An 18,983-nucleotide genomic window follows, 5' to 3' on the forward strand; every position below is an offset into this window, starting at 1 on the left:
GGATTTAGGTCAGGAGAACTTGAGGGTGTGTCAATGGCATCAAAGCCTTTGTCATCCAGGAAATGCCTACACACTTTAGCCACATGAGGCCGGGCATTGTCCCCCACCAGGAGGAACCCAGGGCCCATTGCACCAGCGTATGGTCTGACAATCACTCTGAGGATTACATCCTGGTACTTTACTTCAGTTAGGGTAGCGTTGGTTATGACATGAAGGTCGGTGCAACCCTCCAAGGACATGCCTCCAATATCACTGACCCACCACCAAACCTTTCATGCTGGATGATGTCTCCAGACTCTTACATGCCTGTCACATGTGGAAATTGTGAACTTGCTCTCATCTGTGAAGAGAACGGGGCACCAGTGGCGGTTCTTCCAATTCTGGTGTTCTCTTGCTAATGCCAATCAAGCTACACTGCTCGGCTGTGACCACTGCTCCCCCTAGAGGACCTCGGGATGTCATGCCACACTCATGGAGAATGTTTATGAGGGTTTGGTCAGAAACATCCACACCAGTAGCTGGCTGAATGTAAATATGGCCCAAGCACCTATTATATATATATATGGTGAGAGTCCCTATTGTATTTCGAAATATTTGTTTTTACCTTTCGGGTTTTTTTAGGGCCTAGACAAGGCTAAAATTCTAACCAAACTTTGCAGGAAAATCAAAATTCTAAAAATAGATTGTATTCTTGAGTAATTTGAGATGGATCTGGAAAAATTGCTCAACAGTGCCATCTAAGAAAAAGCCCCTCAGTTACATTTCACTGATCTTCACAAAAATAGTAGCCCAGGTGTATCACGACTGGACAAAAAAAAGAGTCAATAGATGTAATGGAGAAACAGCAAGAGGAAGCCCGCCATTTTGGATTTAGTGGCCATTTTGGCAATTTTCTAGATTTTTTCCTTGAAATACTTGTCCCAGGGTTTTCATCAAATCAACTTCATATGGACATGAGTGTCATCACAACAAGACAGAGCTATACACTGCCATGAATTTCGAGTTTTCATCACACGGTGTGAACATGGCATGGCGTAAAAGTTTGATTACGTGTCATCAAAACGCGATGTTCTGTATCTCAGACATACATGGTGAAATCGACTCCAAACTAGACATGTAAGACAAGATTCCCGACCGGATGACATCTAGACTGAATTAAAACCACAGCCCCCCATGGTGGCAACAGAAATTTTATTTTTGGAACATCTTACACTTAGATAGATAGATAGATAGATAGATAGATAGATAGATAGATAGATAGATAGATTACTTTATTCATCCCCGATGGGAAATTAAGTCGTCATAGCAGCCGGTACATTTGAATACAATAAAATACAATACAATAGAATAAAATAAAATAAAATAAAATAAAATAAAATAAAATAAAATAAAATAAAATAAAATAAAATAAAATAAAATAAAATAAAATAAAATATAAAAATATTGCGGTAGAAACAATAAAAACAGAAACAAGATAAATGGGTAGATAAGGTGCAGTGGCAGATGATGGTAAGTACTGATGATATGATGGTAATGTTATTGTGACGGTATATATATAAAAAATAGTACAGTATATATATAGTATATAATATATATTTATATATGAAAGTAATTATACCAATATAATAATAGCAGTATATAGTAATAATAGCAACAGTATATATAATAATAATAATAGTAAAAAATATATAATAATAATAACAACAACATGTACACATGTATAAATATGTGTATATAGACTTATCTATACAAAGAATATATAAAGAGTATGATATAACATATGATACATAGTACGGGTATAAATATAAGTATTTGGCGATACAATAGATAATATGATATACTATTAGAGTGTAAGAATATGTAGACTGTGCAAAAGACAATATTATTGTATAAAGTGATGAATTGAGACAGGTATGTTTAGTGCAGTTCTGTGATGGTGGCTCTGACAGAGGTAGATGCGTTGTACAGTCTTATTGCGGTTGGGAGGAACTACTTCCTGATTGTTCCTTAGAGCAGCGGGGTTGAATGAGTCTGTGGCTGAAGCTGCTCCTTAGCTTGTCCAGTGTTATGTGGAGGGGGTGAGAGGGATTGTCCATGATTGCCAGCAGTTTTGCCAGCATCCTGTCCTCCACCACCTCCTCCAGGGTGACAAGCTTAGAGCCAACCACAGACTCTGCCTTCCTAATGAGTTTTTTCAGTTTGTTGGCGTCCTTAGCCTTGATGCCCGCACCCCAGGACACCACAGCAAAGAAGATGGTGCTCGCCACAACAGACTTATAGAACATCTGCAGCATCTTGTTGCAGACATTGAAGGACCTGAGTCTCCTCAGGAAATAAAGCCGGCTCAGGCCCTTCTTGTAGACGGCCTCTGTGTTGGTGGACCAGTCCAGTTTATTGTCCAGTGTGACACCCAGGTACTTGTATGCAGGGACCACCTCCACAGCCGTCCCACCGATGCAGACAGGAGAGGGAAGGGGCTTGTTCCTCCTGAAATCCACCACCATCTCCCTCGTCTTCTTCACGTTGAGCTGCATGCGGTTCTCCACACAACACTTCACAAAGCTGTCAACCAGGTCCCTGTACTCAGCCTCCCCTCCGCCCTCAACACACCCCACAATGGCCGTGTCATCAGAGAACTTCTGCAGATGACACGTCTCTGTGCAGTGCTTAAAGTCAGCAGTGTATGTTGTGAAGAGGAAGGGGGACAGCACAGTTCCCTGGGGGGCCCCGATGTTACTGATCAGACGATCAGACACACAGTTCTGTAATCTCAGCGGTCTGAGGTGGGCCAGAACCAGTCTTTCCATGACCTTCATGATGTGAGAGGTCAGTGCCACCGGCCTGTAGTCCTCCAGTGCAGCAGGACGTCCTTTTTTGGGCACTGGGACCAGGCAGGATGTTTTCAGGAGCACTGGCACTCTCTGAAGGTGTAGGCTCAGGTTGAAGAGGTGCTGGAGAACTCCACAGAGCTGGCTGGAACATGCCTTAGACTAGTACTCTTCCTCATCACTGACTGCAACCATGTCAAACTGTGTCAAAAGTGTCTCAAGACATTGATAATGGCATAAGATTACTGTGACTTTTCGTAAAACGCCATATTAGTGGCGTGGCCTCAAAGTTCATAAATTTGCCGTTAAACACGAAATTGCTGTAACTTCAGTGTTAATGCCTCAGTCTCCCTCAAAATACATTTCTGTAACAACAGCATCCCCCTGAAGATATTTATCTGCTTTATAAGATTTTGATGATTCACCAAAAAAGAGGGATTTATTATAATCCTCTGTGCATTGTTCTTTCAGCCTCAAACCTCATTCACACATTTACAGGCCGGCCCTGATCAGATCCATATCATTATTGACTCATCAATACAGCGCTACCGGCTGGCTAGAGGAAGTGACTTGTTTTAAACTTTGATGAACTGCTCTTGGCTGCTTTACAATATACAGCTCAAATGAGCTGTATATGTAAAATAAAACTTCTAAGGATTAATAATGCAAATAGTTATTCGTTTACAGTTTGCTTTAATGTCACATTGTCAGTGATGTTAGAATCCTTTGATGTCTTAGATGCAAAGATGAAAGATGTATACTATCCGAAGAATGAAAAGAGTGTTTTTGACCTGAACAGATCTATTAGTCTAGTACAGTGATAGCAATAGCACCACCTACTGCCAAAAGGAGGTAAGCTAATTTTAAACTAAATTCGATTTAGATAAAGTTTTCACCATGGGGTCTACCTTGATGGGATGGACCGTAATGCGTGATTAGTGAGCATGGTCCAGCGAGGCATGAGAGAAAGAGGAAGTCAAGCGTTTATCCTTGCCGCAGTGCGCAAAACACATGCAATTCAGAGACGTGCGCTTGATCATTGATTTCTCAGTCTCCACTAACCACAATTAGCTTCAAAATGTGTGTTCTCGGGCCCTTCAGTGCTACAACGTAGCCCTAGTTTTGTAAATATGCCCGTTATATATATATAAATATATATATTTCTCATTAAAACCATTATAGACAAGTTGTCCACTATGATGAGGACTGAAGTAGGCTATACATATTATAAAGGCTGGCTATTATGTGTTATTTAGTTAAATAACCTTTTAGTCATGTTTAGGTCTAAAACACATATCAGTTTTAAAAACATGTTATTGTATGGAGGTAAAACTTCACAATTCACAGAAAAAATTGATAAGTGACCCCAGTGTCTCTTTTAATGGTCCAAATAAGCAGCAGGTCAAAGACACTTTGAACATAAATTGTATTGCTGTTCATTCATAGATGAGGATACATATTATATTTCAATGGTTGTTATGTTATCAGATGACATTTCAATCTTCACACACACCATATTCAGCTTGACTCAACAGTGTCGTACTGGATCAAGGTAGTTACCCAAACCTAACGAAAGAGGGCGCAGCACGTCCACAGGAGAGGGTTCCACTGGTCGCACAGTCCGCACACACCACAGCTGGATTCTCTGAGAGGATCTGTGATACTTGTTTGGAAGTGAAATGAATCGCTATGGTAAGTTCACAGTCAGATTGTCACTGATGCTGAAGTTTTATTTACTTTGAAATCGAGACAAATGTATCTGAATCTAACCGTGTACGCCTGTAATATTGTCTAAACTCTCACCATTATGGAAACCAATTTTTATAAACTATTCCTTTGATCTTGAGTAGAGTTAGACTTTATCAAACTGTGTTTTTCCCGCCCTTATTATTTGGGATGTCTCCTATTGAAATGTACTGTTTGTGTTTGTGTGTGTGTGCGTGTGTGTGTGTGTGTGTGTGTGTGTGTGTATGTGTGTGTGTGTGTGTGTGTGTGCTTGCCTGTGCGTTTGCGTGTGCGTATGCGTGTGTGATGAACAGTGTCATGAACCCTCTGTCTCTGTCTGTCTCTGTCAGTCTGTCCTCTCCTGGCGCTCTGCGCGTTTGTGGAGCAGTTGTGTGATCCAGCGAGGACAAGCTGTGTGCCACTGACACCCGCCCGCTCCGGAGGAACCACAGCAGAGGAACACGCGTAACGAAAGATTTTACAGCTGGAAATTCTTACAGGCGGATAAAGACACAGTTAGATGGTAAAAAGCTGAAATGCCCCAGAACCACGGAGAAAACGAGGACGACGCTGTAAGGGCGGATCTCCTGCGGGGCTTCACTCCATCTCTGCGCTCCGTGTGAGGGGACACGCCGAGCGGCAGACGGAGAACTGGAGAGGAGGAGAAAATGCTCAAAGTTTGTCCGCGTCTTGTGGAAGTGCCACCCCGCAAATCGCCGTCCCGCATCAGCTGCAGAAAATGGGCATGAATTGAACGAAGAATGCATGTCGTTTGGGAGATATCTGTGATTCTGCAAACATATATCATCTGCACGTCATCAGGTAAGGAGACAGGTCCTTTAACGTTTCTACACATGTACGGCTAAGGAGTGAGATTCAGACCACAGGGACTCCATTTATCCTCAAAACTCATACACAATATTCAGTGTTTTGATCAGGAGCCTTTCGTGCATGCCGACGCACACCCGCAGATCACAGTAGTAAGCAGTAGTAACATAAACACACAAGCTGACTAACACGCACACACGAGCACACGCACACACACACATAAACACACCTCAGTTGTGAGGGCACTCATTGACAGAATGCATTCCATGACGTCTTGCCCTAATTTGAACCCTAACCCTAAAAAAACAAGTGAAACTGAAAACACTGAAACAGTCCATCGAATTTGTGAGGACCAGTCAAAGTCCTCACAGTGAAGTTATTGAACCAAAATTGGCCATTGTAACTATAGATAGACGTGGTTAACATAGTCAATAGTCTCAAAATAGTACACACACATGCACACCCCCCCCCCCACACACACCCTCAATGGTTTTGCAATGGTTCGAGTGTCACACTTGTGCCAAAATTACCCAGTCAACTGCCCATTTGCCCTTCTTGACTGGCAAAACCCGAAACTGTTATAATAGTTGTGGTTGCATCAATAATAATCAGTAACTCAATGGTTGCTAAAATGTCCTCAAAGAAAATCACGGTGTCATCCTTGGACACTCCAAACTGGCAATTTACTTCAGAGAAGATGGCTCTCTTGACGTTGTGAAGCCTGGTTTGGCTACATTGTTGTACCTGATTTTAAGGCCACGGTCACACACACAAATGCAAAGCGAATGACGCAGGTAAAGGTTCGCCAAGGTTTTACTCCATAAGAAGCCCCGCTGCGTTATTGCATCATCACAGGAAGAAACTGCTCACACTGATTGGAAGTGAGATGGGGGGGTCGAAGGTTCGTCCCTGATACATTCATGTTTATATGACAGAGCCCTAATGTTGAATTCTTCTGAAGTTGTAGAAATGATTAATAACAAACTGTATAATCTGTGTGTATCCATGTTGGTAAAAGTTACTACATGTTGCTCAGCTTGTAAAGTTTAAATGATTTCTCAAAGTAGAAGTCTTATTATACTATTATATATATATAAAAGCTATCATCACATGAATCATGAACCATGAATCTTGGCTGGTTAGCTAAGAAAAATAGCAGGCTTTATCTTCATTCAAAAAGAAAGCTGATGTTGGAGTTAGGTTGATGATAAGTTAAGATCAATGTTAGTGTACCGAAACAAGCTAACTTGCTCACGTCAGGGGCAGGTAACTATTTTTCAAATAAATTCAGGTTATGAGGAATTTTCAGCCAACAAGCACATGCAGCTGATACAATTCACCCTATGTTTTCATTATGCGCTCATAAGGTTCTAAATGCTTAAAGTGAAGAGCAAATTTGCCGAGCTTGGGCCAGACCAGCAAGTGAAACATTAATGACCATTTTTTTTCTGATTCTAATACTTACATTTAAGATGAGGCACAACCACAGCGCTCCATAGCAAGAAGCAAGAGCAGGATTTGAATTTTACTTAACTTAAGAACACTTTTGTCAGCAGTTTACACTTTATTTCACTGTTAGTCTTTTTATAATTAACCTCCCACACTTGACTGTCACCACCTTTTGTTTGATGTGTGTTATGATGCAAGAGTGTTTTAGGGGCCTCAGGCAAAAGGGACCTACCTACCTAGGGCTCTACATCAAACCAAACCAAAATTGTCATTGCAGCGCACTCACATAATCAATCATTGTCAGGGGCCCCCTCTCAACGTAGGGCCCCAAGCAATTGCTTGCTTTGCCTTCCCTGTTGCAACGCCCCTGGTAGGATGATAATTAAAAGTTTCTTTCAGAGACAGATTCAATACTTCAAACTCCCCTCTCATCTTGCACATACATTGAGAGAGTTATAAGGAGAAAGATATATCTTGCCTTCAGCATAATAATAATAATAGTAATAATAATAATAATAATAACAATAGTTTAATATGTGAACACTTATTAACAATAACTTATTAGTAAGTTTCCATGATATTCATGAATGCAGTTATGAGATATGAGTTCAATCAAATACTTGCTTTTGGATATGAACGTATTTAAATGATATATAAAATTATTAAATTCAATTAGTATAATAGTTTTCTTAGTTTTTCTTTCTTTGGAACTGATCCCGCACAGTATTTACATTTCCTAAGGACTGAGAAAGACAGGAAACAAGAAGTTATCCCCAGATTTTATAACAGCCATTTGTATCTCTGCATCTCATCTGATCCATTCCGCCCACAGTCCCAAAATCCCAGATAGATAATAAATTAAAGTATAAATTAAACTAAAATTAATAATCAGTCACTGTTGTTCTTCTGAAATAAGAAGAAAATATAGCAAAATATATTTTCATCAATAATAATAATTATAAACATAATAAAAAAGAGGAGAGAAAGAAAAAAAGAGAGGGATATAAAAAGAAAATGGATAAAAAAGTGATCTATAATTACATACAAGGTATATTAGGTTGAGCTCAGTATCTTAACTTGAAAGAAACCTTCAGTTTTACTTCTTACTTCACATGGTTTACAGCATATCAACTCATAATCTGAATTCAAAGAGTTCGAGTTTGAGTATTGTGTTCTGCAATCAAACAACATATAACAATGTTAAGATCAATCATATCGCTGCTTAAACTAATATGCTTGAAACTATTGCCTATCTGCACTGAGGTATACACTTTTACTAGCATTGAGGGTTGTCCTTTTTTAGGGTTAGAATAATATGCCCTCAAAATGAATCTGCATGTCAAGCGTCAGCCTCGACTTCTTTACAGAATGGGAGAGCTTGATCTGCCGACAGTGATGTTCTTTTCAAAAGCAGGCTCTGCAAACATAGGTCACAAAACCTTTTCTCATGAGTTACCTAAAGAATGACCAGTAAGAGTGAGAGACCATCAAATCTCACACATATAAGAAAGCTGCAAAATGCTAATCAGTTGCCAATCATTATTAAACATATTCTATTGTTCTATTCATTACTATTCTTATGTTTGTATTTTTCTCAATTACTCTACTACAACAGGGAAAACATAAAACACCAGCAAAAATAAACATTAAAGTAAGAATGCTGCATGTCTGTTTCATATAGTCTAAGTTCTTATGTTCCTTGTATGATTTGAAGTACATACATTGTTATTATTATTCACATCATTTCCCTTGCTAAAACTGCAGATTGATTCTCTATGCGTTATATATAGCTATTGTTTAAAGCTGTAATAATATTTTGTTGCGATGTGCTCCAAAAGACTTTCTCTTACAGTTGCTGAGCGAGGGCTCAGTGCATGATGGGAGCTCCCCCAGCAGTCTTATAGCAGCACAGCTAAGGGATTTTTCAGGGCTCACCTGAGAATCACTAGTTCTATGCTTTATCAAAGAGGAACGTTTCAAGTCTAACCTAACATGTAGACAGGGTGTCTGCCTCCTGAACCCAGAGTGGGAGCTGGCTCCACAGGAGAGGAGCTTGGTAGCTGAAGACTCTACCTCCTGTTCTACTCTTACAGACCCGAGGAACCATTACTTTATAGTGACCATGATGAGCCATTGTTAAGGGAGCAAAGTGATCTATCAGGTCTTTAGTAAGGAGATGGATTTTAATTATTATTCTGGATTTTACAGTGAGCCAATGCAGAACTATAGCATTTTTAACCATTTTCACATACTCACAGATACATCCCGATACAAAAGAATTTCAATAGTCCAGTCAACATCACAGGCTTTGCAATAAATATTAAAGATCAAAGTGGTGTTATCTTACATTTTGAGGTGGACCAGTGCATCTGAGAAGAGTGGTTGATGGAAATCTGGAAATACAAGAGGCTAGCAAAACCAAAGTTATCTACGTGTATTTAATTAAGGGCTCTCTGCAAAAAGGATCAACAGAGTTCTAATGATCTCAGAGTAAAGTTGGAGAACAGTCAAATAAAAAGATCTTATATAGGAGGAGAAGGATGTTTAAGACTGGAACTACAGCGCAGGAATAAATGATTTGCATACATTTCCATTGGGTTCTTTCGACAGTCAATAAGTAATGGAAAGGTCAAACAGGTATATAGAAAGGTCATACAGGTTTCAGATCATAAACATTTCAGGTCATGGAGTCTTAGGCAGGTATGCAAAAAGTTACTCTTCAACTATCAAATAGGTTTCAACCACACTTAGTCAATTTCCACTAAACTTAGTTATTTTTTTACTACAAGTGTTTCTGACAGGGGTATCTCACAGAAGTGACTTAGACCAGTGTGGGACAGCGGTGCAAAATTAGTCCTATCATATGGATTGAAAGAGAGGAGTAGTGATAGAATTACACTGAAATCTATCATCCACAACCACAATCCTTTTTTACATGTACTTTTCTTTATTGAGGTTCGAAACAATTATATTCACTTTCCAATTCTGCAAGTATAAAGATCAACTTTTCCCCTTAGTCTTCTTTAACATAACACAAAGACAGCAGAAATTTAAAGAAACTTAAAGAACACACAAAAGAAAAGAAAAAGAGGAGACCCAGACCAACACACTCACAAAGATAAAGTAAAAGTATAAAAAGATACACAGACATACAAACGCTCCACCACATTGAAATAGTTACATTCCCTTGCTGTATGCCGTAGTCAGTTCACAAGTTTCTCGGTCTGTAGTCAGTCCCCCTCAGAGAACCCAGATTTGATCCTCAATGCAAGCCTGGATGCCAGACAAACTTAGCCCCGCCCACAACATTTTAGGTCGGGAAGTTTGGTCTGGAGTCGCTCCGTTGAGGAGAAATTATGCCCGACCGGGCCAATCAGATTGTCAGGGCGGGATTATCTGTATCACTGCTTGTGTGGCTGTAGTGGATGGGCAGAGGGGGACATTTAATAATGTCATTGGTCAAATTAAAACTCCAGGACAACAGAAGGGGACTTCAAAGTATGGGATGCATATTTGATTATTTATATCATATAAAATATCTCATCAATATCGTTTAAAATCGTTTTTCAGTGTGTTTCCTGGTGCGATACGCTCGCGTCAAGCGCAAAAAATAGACTTGACGCCGAAACGATCGCTGCACGGCTTTGTGCCGGTCACACCGGAGGCTGAAGCACCGCGCTGTGCCAAGGCTGCCTCGCGGTGCTTCAGCCTCCGGTGTGACCGGCACAAAGTTTTAACATGGGAGTGGATGGGAGCCAGCTGTTATTTAAGGCTTGGCGCTGCGCTGAAGCTTCCGGTGTTAACCCGGCGTTAGTAAATAACTCACAATGCGTTGCTTAGCATACGTCACATACTACGTTGCCCTGATTGGTTGTAGGTCTATCCAATTGAGCGAAGAGGAATTGTATTTCCTGGTCAGTTGAAACACGCCCCATAATCACAGCCCAATGGAGCGGTCACAGACTCACATTCTGACTAGAATTGTGAGTCTGACAACGTCAGGCTACCTCAATGCAGCAATAGTGCAAAACTCCAAGACAAGCTGGCCTCCCTTTCTGCCTGATGAGCTCCATAGTTTGGCCTTCTGGGAGGGAAAACACCCTAAATTCTAAAGGTGGAAACTTTAACCTTGCAACTTGTTCACCAAACTTAGCTGTCAATGTCAATGTTAGTGTCTGAGGTGAGGGACCCAGTGGTGGGTATTTGAAAAGTTTTCCATTTAAGTGTAACAAACGTCAAGGACCACAAAACATTACAGTGTAGCAATAGCTAACATAACCCATGGAAACCAATGAGAATAGTTTCAGAAACACAGTCATGAAAGAGATCATTGAAATAAAATAATCAAGACAAATTGCCCCTCCTCATGATGCAGGGATATTGCACAGTCCGATAAACATTAAAAAACCCATTGAAACAGGCAACTGCAACTTGGAGTCCTTTTGTCAACCAGCCAGAAAAGCTCCAACAGCAACTGACGACCTGGAATTGGTATCTCATTAATAAATACCTTAAGTTACTAAAATGTTAGTTTTAAAGAAGGTTAGTTAAATGGGAGCCCTGACAACAAGCTGAGTGTTATGTGAAGCCAAATGTGTATAGTTATTTATCTGTTTTGAGTGTCATGCTATAAAGCATCAACTAAGTAGATGAATGGTTGGAAATAGTTCTGTCGTGTTTGGGCTTATGTGACCAGCCTCTAAATTGTAGCAACACAAACTCTTATGGTTCGGATCATCCTACTGATCCCAGCGGATCTCTTTTAATTGTGCTGTTGCTTCCAGACAGGCTGGGCACAGCCTGCATGGTTGGTTGGCCTAATGTCCTTACATTTTTTAATGAATTTTCCTCCACTTTTCTCTTTCTTTTTCCCTGCAGCTCAGGCTATTACATCCAAGCTTGATGAGAGTTGGTGGGCGTACAAGGATGTTGTCCAGGAAAGCTTTGTTCCAGGTAACAGAACATCGGCCATCTCAAACACAGGAGGGTACAAAGCCAACACATGCCTGCATGTCTGAAAAGTGATGTGCCTGGCGGAAGCTGGTCTGGAAGTGTTCTTCCAATAGGAATAAGAGATTTGTCTGTTCTGTCTGTGAATCCTGCTAATCCTCAAAATATAATTAGTTGAAGCCCTGAGTTGAAGCCGATAAAGGACTTACAATGGATTCTTAACTGATTTGTTCATAAATATTAGGGAGCACAATAGCAACAGCCGCCCCTTTTGCATATAATCACTCAAACAGTTAATTCAGTCAGAGGCTGTTCATCACTCTTTGAGCCTGTGGTTGAAGTTCACCAGATGAGGGCTATAGGTTATGTGAGTTCAGAGGATGTTTCAGATCAGTTTGATACGCTGCCACTGACAACATGTTTGTCAAAAGTTTTTTTATGCAGTGGCTGGAAAATGTTTTACCAGCTTGTTTACATGTTTGATTGTACCAACAACCTGTCTCTAATATCCACCGCATTTTAAGTCATTCTAATGGGACTAAAATATAATTTATCTGGGATTTCTTCTGTTTCCTTCTCAATGCACTTACCTTGTCTACTTTATTGAATTGACTATTGATTTAAATGACGCTGACAATGAAGGAAAGCTCTTTAAGGAAAGTGAGACAATCAGTTTAGTTTAGTCGTCTGGAGTTAAACCCACTTGGTTTTAACCACTCCACATTTACTGCATGTCTTTTGAGATGGTAACTGTTAGGTAGGATATCATGTTGTCTTCCAGGTTAAGAGGAGTGTACAGAATATCCGGATCTTGCTTTGTAGACTAATTTTGTAGCTACATTAAAGCAACATGGATTAGGGAAAGTAATGCCTCTGGGTATGACATTTATGAGGATGAACACAAATAACGATTTGAAATCCTTCTGACAGAGCTTCTTATTATTTGGTTGTAAGGTGTAAATTTTCTGTGATTTCTAAGGTGATTTATGGATGTTTAATCACACTACACATCAGGGATAATGATATCTTCAGAAACTGTTAGTGGCACTGAATATAAAAATGTGTTTTTCCTTTACTTAGTCTCAGCTTTATTGCTGATTCTAAGCATAGCTGTTGATGAAATGAGTTATTCTGTACAGGTATGTAGTCAAGTTGAAAAAGTGTCAGTTTTCTACTGGGGTCGGGGGGGGGGGGGGGGGCTACAAGACTTCTGCAAACATACAAGAAATGTTGTTGAGCTTTGGTCACATGCTCTGACTAGACGACTATAACATTTATATGGACATCGGTAATCGGACTATTGACTTAAGTCTGAATAGGACATTACTCATTACAGTAGGTTGTTCACATGAATTGATTTACATGTTACAGAGAATAGTCTGATTACTCTGATAACGTTATTACTGGCATTGCATCCTACATCAGATTTTTCACTCACACCCAGGGCATGCGTCGTCAAGCAGTTGGTTACTGCTGTAGGTCGAAGACTCAAAATGCTGTGAAAACTCCAATAGGATGTTAGAATGCGATTAAGATAAAAACATATCTACATAATGTTGTTTACATGGCTGTGTCTTATTCAGACTATTTTCGTAATCTAGTTAACATCTGAGTATTGGTGTCTATGTAAATGTCTGAAATGTTGTTGAACTTGGTTCATGAGGTTTGACTCAGATTATAGACGACTGGGACAATTACTCAACATTTGAATCAGAAGCCACACTCCATCTGCCACCTCAGCTTGTCTGTTTTCATCAGTAAGCTGACGCTTACAACTTTGGGCACCAGCGTTTAAGGAAAACGCCGTCAAACGCATGTAAATAATCAGAGTGAAAATAAAGTTACTCCTGTATCAATATATAAATATACATATATTCTTCCCTGCTAATGCTTTAACGCTTTTACTGTGGGGCAAAACTTTCTATGGACAGGAGGGACTAATGTTACATTGAATTAGCTTCTGTAAACATGCTGAATGACTGTGTTTTGCTCAATAGATCGATTGTGTCCTGTCTGTCCTGCAGTTGTCAGATGTGTCACTGTCATAATGTTGGTTGATAACGTTTGTTAATATAATAACATTAAATGATATTTTTTGTCGCTGTAATAATGTTGATTGGCTGCTGATGACTTAGCAAGTGGTGTCCCAATCTCCATGGGAGGATTTTCCAACTCTACCCCGTGTGGCTGAGTTTGGAGGGGGACACAACCCAGCACGGGGCACTTGGGGATAGGGCCAAGGGAATTGGAACAGGCCCTAACTCTCATGTCTGTCCTGCAAATATGAAGCTGTACAGCCCACAGTGGTTAGCTTATCTCTACAAGATAGACAGGGAGAATAAGGTAGCCGGGCTCTGTTTGAGAGTAAATATCCAGAGGATCCTATCGAATACACTGTATTTGAAAATGGATGACATGACAGCTCCCTAAAAGTAAAGCTGAAGTGTCTAAAGTGAATGGCGGCAGTATCAAAGTACCCATCAAATACACTTCTGATGGTTTCTGTCATTTCCGATAGTACCCACTACACTGATGTATGTTTTTTCAGGATGTTTGGTTTGAATTACTTATTGACCATAAAAGACGTGGTGGAGTGTCAGGACTGACAGCTGAGACTGACTCACGATCAGTTGAGCGCTTTTATCAGCAGGACCGGCAGGAGCAGCAAAGTGGAGAAGCGTCGTCCATCTTCTATAGCCTACAGTCTTTGCAGGATCCAGCTGTGTAGCATTCCACCTCAATCTCCAATCTTTCAGTGTCTACTCCTTAAATTCCCAAAGTATAGTGTCTGTTCTTCAGCAATCATATCTACGGTATAGTTTGGACGTTTTCTCGTTTTACAAGCCTAAACACACATTTAGAAATCACTTAGATGTGGTAAACAGATGTTCTGTGGCTATATTTGGTTTGATTACAGTGCTACACTACGCTTTCATGTTTTGAAGGGTGTAAATAGAGCTGCATATGTCCACATTAAGGATCGTAAAAATTATAAATGCATATTTTTTGCTGCACCTCCATCCTCAATATAGGCTTGAATTTTTCCTCACCTCAAATGAGAGTAAACCTATCCAATAAGGGTTCAGTACAGTAGTAGTGTATTACAGCTATTGTCAATAACAGGTATTAATGCACTTGTGTGTCCATAAAATATAGATGCAGTTCTCGTGATGACTGAATAGAATGACGTATGAATGACCCATAATCAAATTTCTGATTACAGAAAAGTCTGTGAACAAGAGCCGAGCTCATGAATTTGCCGTGATTGCTAAACTTAATAGAGAATCATAGAAAGAAACAGGGACTGAAATGAGGTTTAACGGAAGGACACTCAACAGAATGCTAAAAAGATATCTTAAAATTTGTTTGCTCCCTTTCTCTCAGATTTCCCTTTCTTTCTCCTGCATGCCCTTTCTGTTGGAAGACAAGTTTACTGTATAGGCCAGTGCAATGTTGAAATGCATCGTTAAATTAACAATTAACAGGGACAAATATTTTGTTATTGCCACAGTGACTAGAATTGAACATCTTGTCAGCAACCCAGACAGAACCAGATCACAGCACAGCTGGATCCTGTGGACATCAGTCTCAAGATGTTATACAAGAAACTTTTATGGACGTCTGTGGCCTCTGGTCATCAATCTCCCCATCTCTTTGTTTATCACTGTGATGGTGTGCTATCGACTCCTCCCTCTTTCCCTCTATCTTTACTCTTCCCATCTCTGTCTCTCTCTGCTTCAGGCTGCCTGGTTCATCCTTTGGTTGTACAGATCTTATGTATATTTGATCACATCTGTGTCTGCTCGTCTCCCTGTGTCCTTTTATCTTCTACCTCCTCTTGCCTTTGTTCTCTCTCATCTCTTCTGTCCTCTCAGCCCCTTCTCCCCCTCCTCATCTTTCTCCTTAGTTCCTTCATTTTCTCTAATGTTTATTGCCGGTCCATTTTCGTTTGCTACTCCTCTCTCTCCCCTCTTTCTCTCTCTGTTTTTCAAGGAGCATCCTTTCCTCACCTCATCCACAGTCAACAATCCTGCTCTCTCTCATTGTAATCCCTCTCTTTTCTTTCCTCTGCTCCTATTCCCTCCAGCTCACTCTTCCTTCCGGCCTGAAGGACCTGGAGATGTTGCGGTCACTCATTTGAACTTGCTCACAACTTGTGGCCCATTCAGAGCCTCAGAGGAAATGTCAGCTGAACTCTGTGTCCAGAAGTGGCTCTGATGAGGCCATATCCTCTGTCAACCTTTACGTGGACATGTGGAATTCAGACTGTCACAGGTTGATAGATGTTTCTGCTCACAATAACCTACATGCCACAGTCGGAGAAAAGCTCATGTGAGAAAATATAATTTAAATAAACAGGTTAATAGGACAAGCTGATTTGAACAAGAAAATTTCTATGAATAGCAAAAATACACATTTCTAAAGAATCATTATCATGATTTTTTTAGCCTAAAATGAAAGCTAAATGAATCTCTCTTTACTTGTTAGCAAACGGTTGCCTCTTCACACTCCCAGCAGACACAAAGCAACATGCGTATTTTGGTCTTCACCACCTCCTGAGTAAAATATCAGGCTCTTTAGCTGCTAAATGCTCCCATATGCTCACTGGGTACTTTCTAATTTAGTCTGTACTGTTTCATGCTGGGCAGGTAGCATACAGGAAATCAGAGCAGATCAACTTAAACCTCCTGCTGCAGTTGGAGACAAGGTAAGAACAGAGGCGGAGGCCATCAAACCAAAGAGCTGAGGGTAATGGGTTTTTTACCCCAAAAATTACGGCTTTAGCAAAAGTATGGTTTATCCACATTATCCAAAATTACATCCTATTGTCTGTGTAGTACAGTTACTATTTCAGAGTCTACCAACTGCTCCACACTGGCTGCATGAGCGGCGACGATGTGTCTAGCAACGTCTTGCTTTTCATTTTTGAAATGATCCCCGGTCAGAGGGGAAACACTGAGTGATGAGACACGCGTCTCAGGTGCGTCCCCTGCGTGTGAGCTTTGCTTACTTCTTCTAGAGAGCTAACGTCTCTGCTTACCACAAAGAGTTTACAGCAAAATCAACAGTGAAAATGATCTTCCATCTGTTGAATATGTAACAAGGATAAATATTTGAAATACTTCCTGTACCTATTCCAAAGTGAAACCTCTCGAGCGTTACTGTTGACCATTTGTTTTACCAAGGTTTCTTTGTTTATTGTAGGACCAGAAGATGGCAGGCTTTATTTTACAAGACCCACTTTTATTTTGAGGAAAATGCCAGTCATACGTAATGTATCAGCGACGCAGCTGCCACAAGCTTAAATACCATTAAGCACCATGAATAAAATGACATGAATATTAAATAAAACAGTGATACCGTATACATTTTCTTACAGCGCCTGTAGAAAATGATTGGGAAAAATTGGATAATATGATCACATAATAAAATAAGAAGCTGTAGCTTTGTATAGGTTTTGTATATTTTTTGGTCTGATTAACACAGTATGTTGGATATAAAAAACTTACAAATAACTTCAGGCTGCTTCTGCTGCCAAAACTGAGGGGAGATGCCATCATCACAGAAAATATTTAAAAGTTTTTGGATAATTTTTCTAATAAAGGACAGGCTTGGTTTATTTTTCCAATTAGGATCACGCTCCTCATGTCATTCTCAGCTGCTGTGGTGGTATACATGTATAAAACTATGTCAGGAATCCTGCTGAGAATGAAAGAATCTTTGTGCAATTAAATGATGCTATAATTGTCATTGTGTAGTTATTTAGAGTGTCAAATGGAAAGTTTTGAACAGTGTCTACTGATCTCTAAAAATATCTCATGCTCTTACCTATTCCTCCCTTTATTGTAAACCCTTTAATCTATATTGGGATCTGGTGGGAGTAATGAGTCCATGTTTTCATGCATCTTATTGGTCAGTAGCTGGGCTGTTGACAAGTTTTCTTTAATGCTCCTGTTGGGGCTGCTGCACAGTGATCTAACTCAATTAAGAGTAAACCATACAAGCTATCTGGATAACCCGCTGACCTTACTTCATGGTGCAGGTGTGATCTTAGTGTTTCAGTGCCCAGGGTTATGTGCAGTTGCAATGAAGCAACATCACTATACACAAAGTTAGAGACCTTATATGTTATTATTTGTTAGAAGTGTGCATTGTTTTTGAACTCATTATAGACATTGGCAGGACAAATCAATATTAATCATTAATGGTAATGTGGTCAGCAAATGGCTGTTTGAAGTTGACCATCACCATCTTTATTTCCTTATGTTAATGGGAATGTTGGCCTTACATCACAGCAGGTCCAGGTCCTCCATTGACATTGAATGATATAGAACAGTCATATGTTAATGTGGTAATAGTTTTTTTGTGGTGTGCAGCTGCTGAGATGGAATGACTGGCCAACCAGTGAGGAAGTAAGTGGTTAAACTGCATTTTAATCACATATTTATAGTTGTAAAGAGACTATTCTAGGCAGTTTGGACTAGGACCATTCACACAGTGCTTCTATATACTGCCCTTTGTTTGTATCTAATATCATGAACTCTGACTGAACAGCTGTTTTGATCAAATCAGAGTTTTTTGCCTAAGGACAAAAACAGGTGGGGATTGAACCCACTCTACCCCATGTGCTACAGGCTAGGAAATTTAATTGCAGAGGGAGCTCGTTCAGCATCTGATTTTGGTGGATGTGGATTGTGTTGAAAGCTGTGCTAAAGTCAGTGAATAGCTTCCTGACATGAGATTTCTTTCTCTGCTACTGGTGTTGGATAGATGTTCCTCCTTCTACCTCAATGAGGCAGTGAAGTACTGTACAGGGTTAATTGACCAGAAAAAACTGAACCTATAGGAGACAAAAGCCATTTTCAGACATGACCTCCAGATAAAGTCTGGAGAATTGGGTCTCAACTTTACAAAGTATTTGGAAAATAAAGATAGACCTGTGCAGTGGTTGTCTTAATATCACAGCCTTTTGTGAGCACTCATTTCAAATGTCAGTATAACTGACAGTTGAGCTGTTGTCATCAGTTTGTATATATATTAATTGTGTCAAATTAACTCAAATTCATATAAAAATTATGTCAAGAACACTGTGCTTCAGCAGCTTGACAATGGCTGCTGGTACTACTACCTATTTAGGAACTAGGATCAAATACAATTTCTTCCTCATTCTGAAAACAGGAAGACAACAACACGTGAACTAGA

The 18,983-nt window shown here is 40.0% G+C and overlaps 1 protein-coding gene across 1 annotated transcript in view; it reads left to right on the forward strand.

Annotated features, from left to right (window-relative positions):
- Window positions 1-4,926: 4,926 nt before the first annotated feature.
- The window catches only part of LOC133970829 (carbonic anhydrase-related protein 10-like), a 103,440-nt gene continuing 89,383 nt past the window's right edge, over window positions 4,927-18,983 (forward strand). The window contains exons 1-2 of the mRNA XM_062407887.1: window positions 4,927-5,375; window positions 11,709-11,783. Coding sequence (XP_062263871.1) covers window positions 5,315-5,375; window positions 11,709-11,783 — 136 coding nt within the window. The 5' untranslated portion in view covers window positions 4,927-5,314. The remainder of the gene's footprint in view (window positions 5,376-11,708; window positions 11,784-18,983) is intronic.

The sequence above is a fragment of the Platichthys flesus genome, chromosome 16 (assembly GCF_949316205.1).
Source record: "Platichthys flesus chromosome 16, fPlaFle2.1, whole genome shotgun sequence".
Lineage (NCBI taxonomy): Eukaryota > Metazoa > Chordata > Actinopteri > Pleuronectiformes > Pleuronectidae > Platichthys > Platichthys flesus.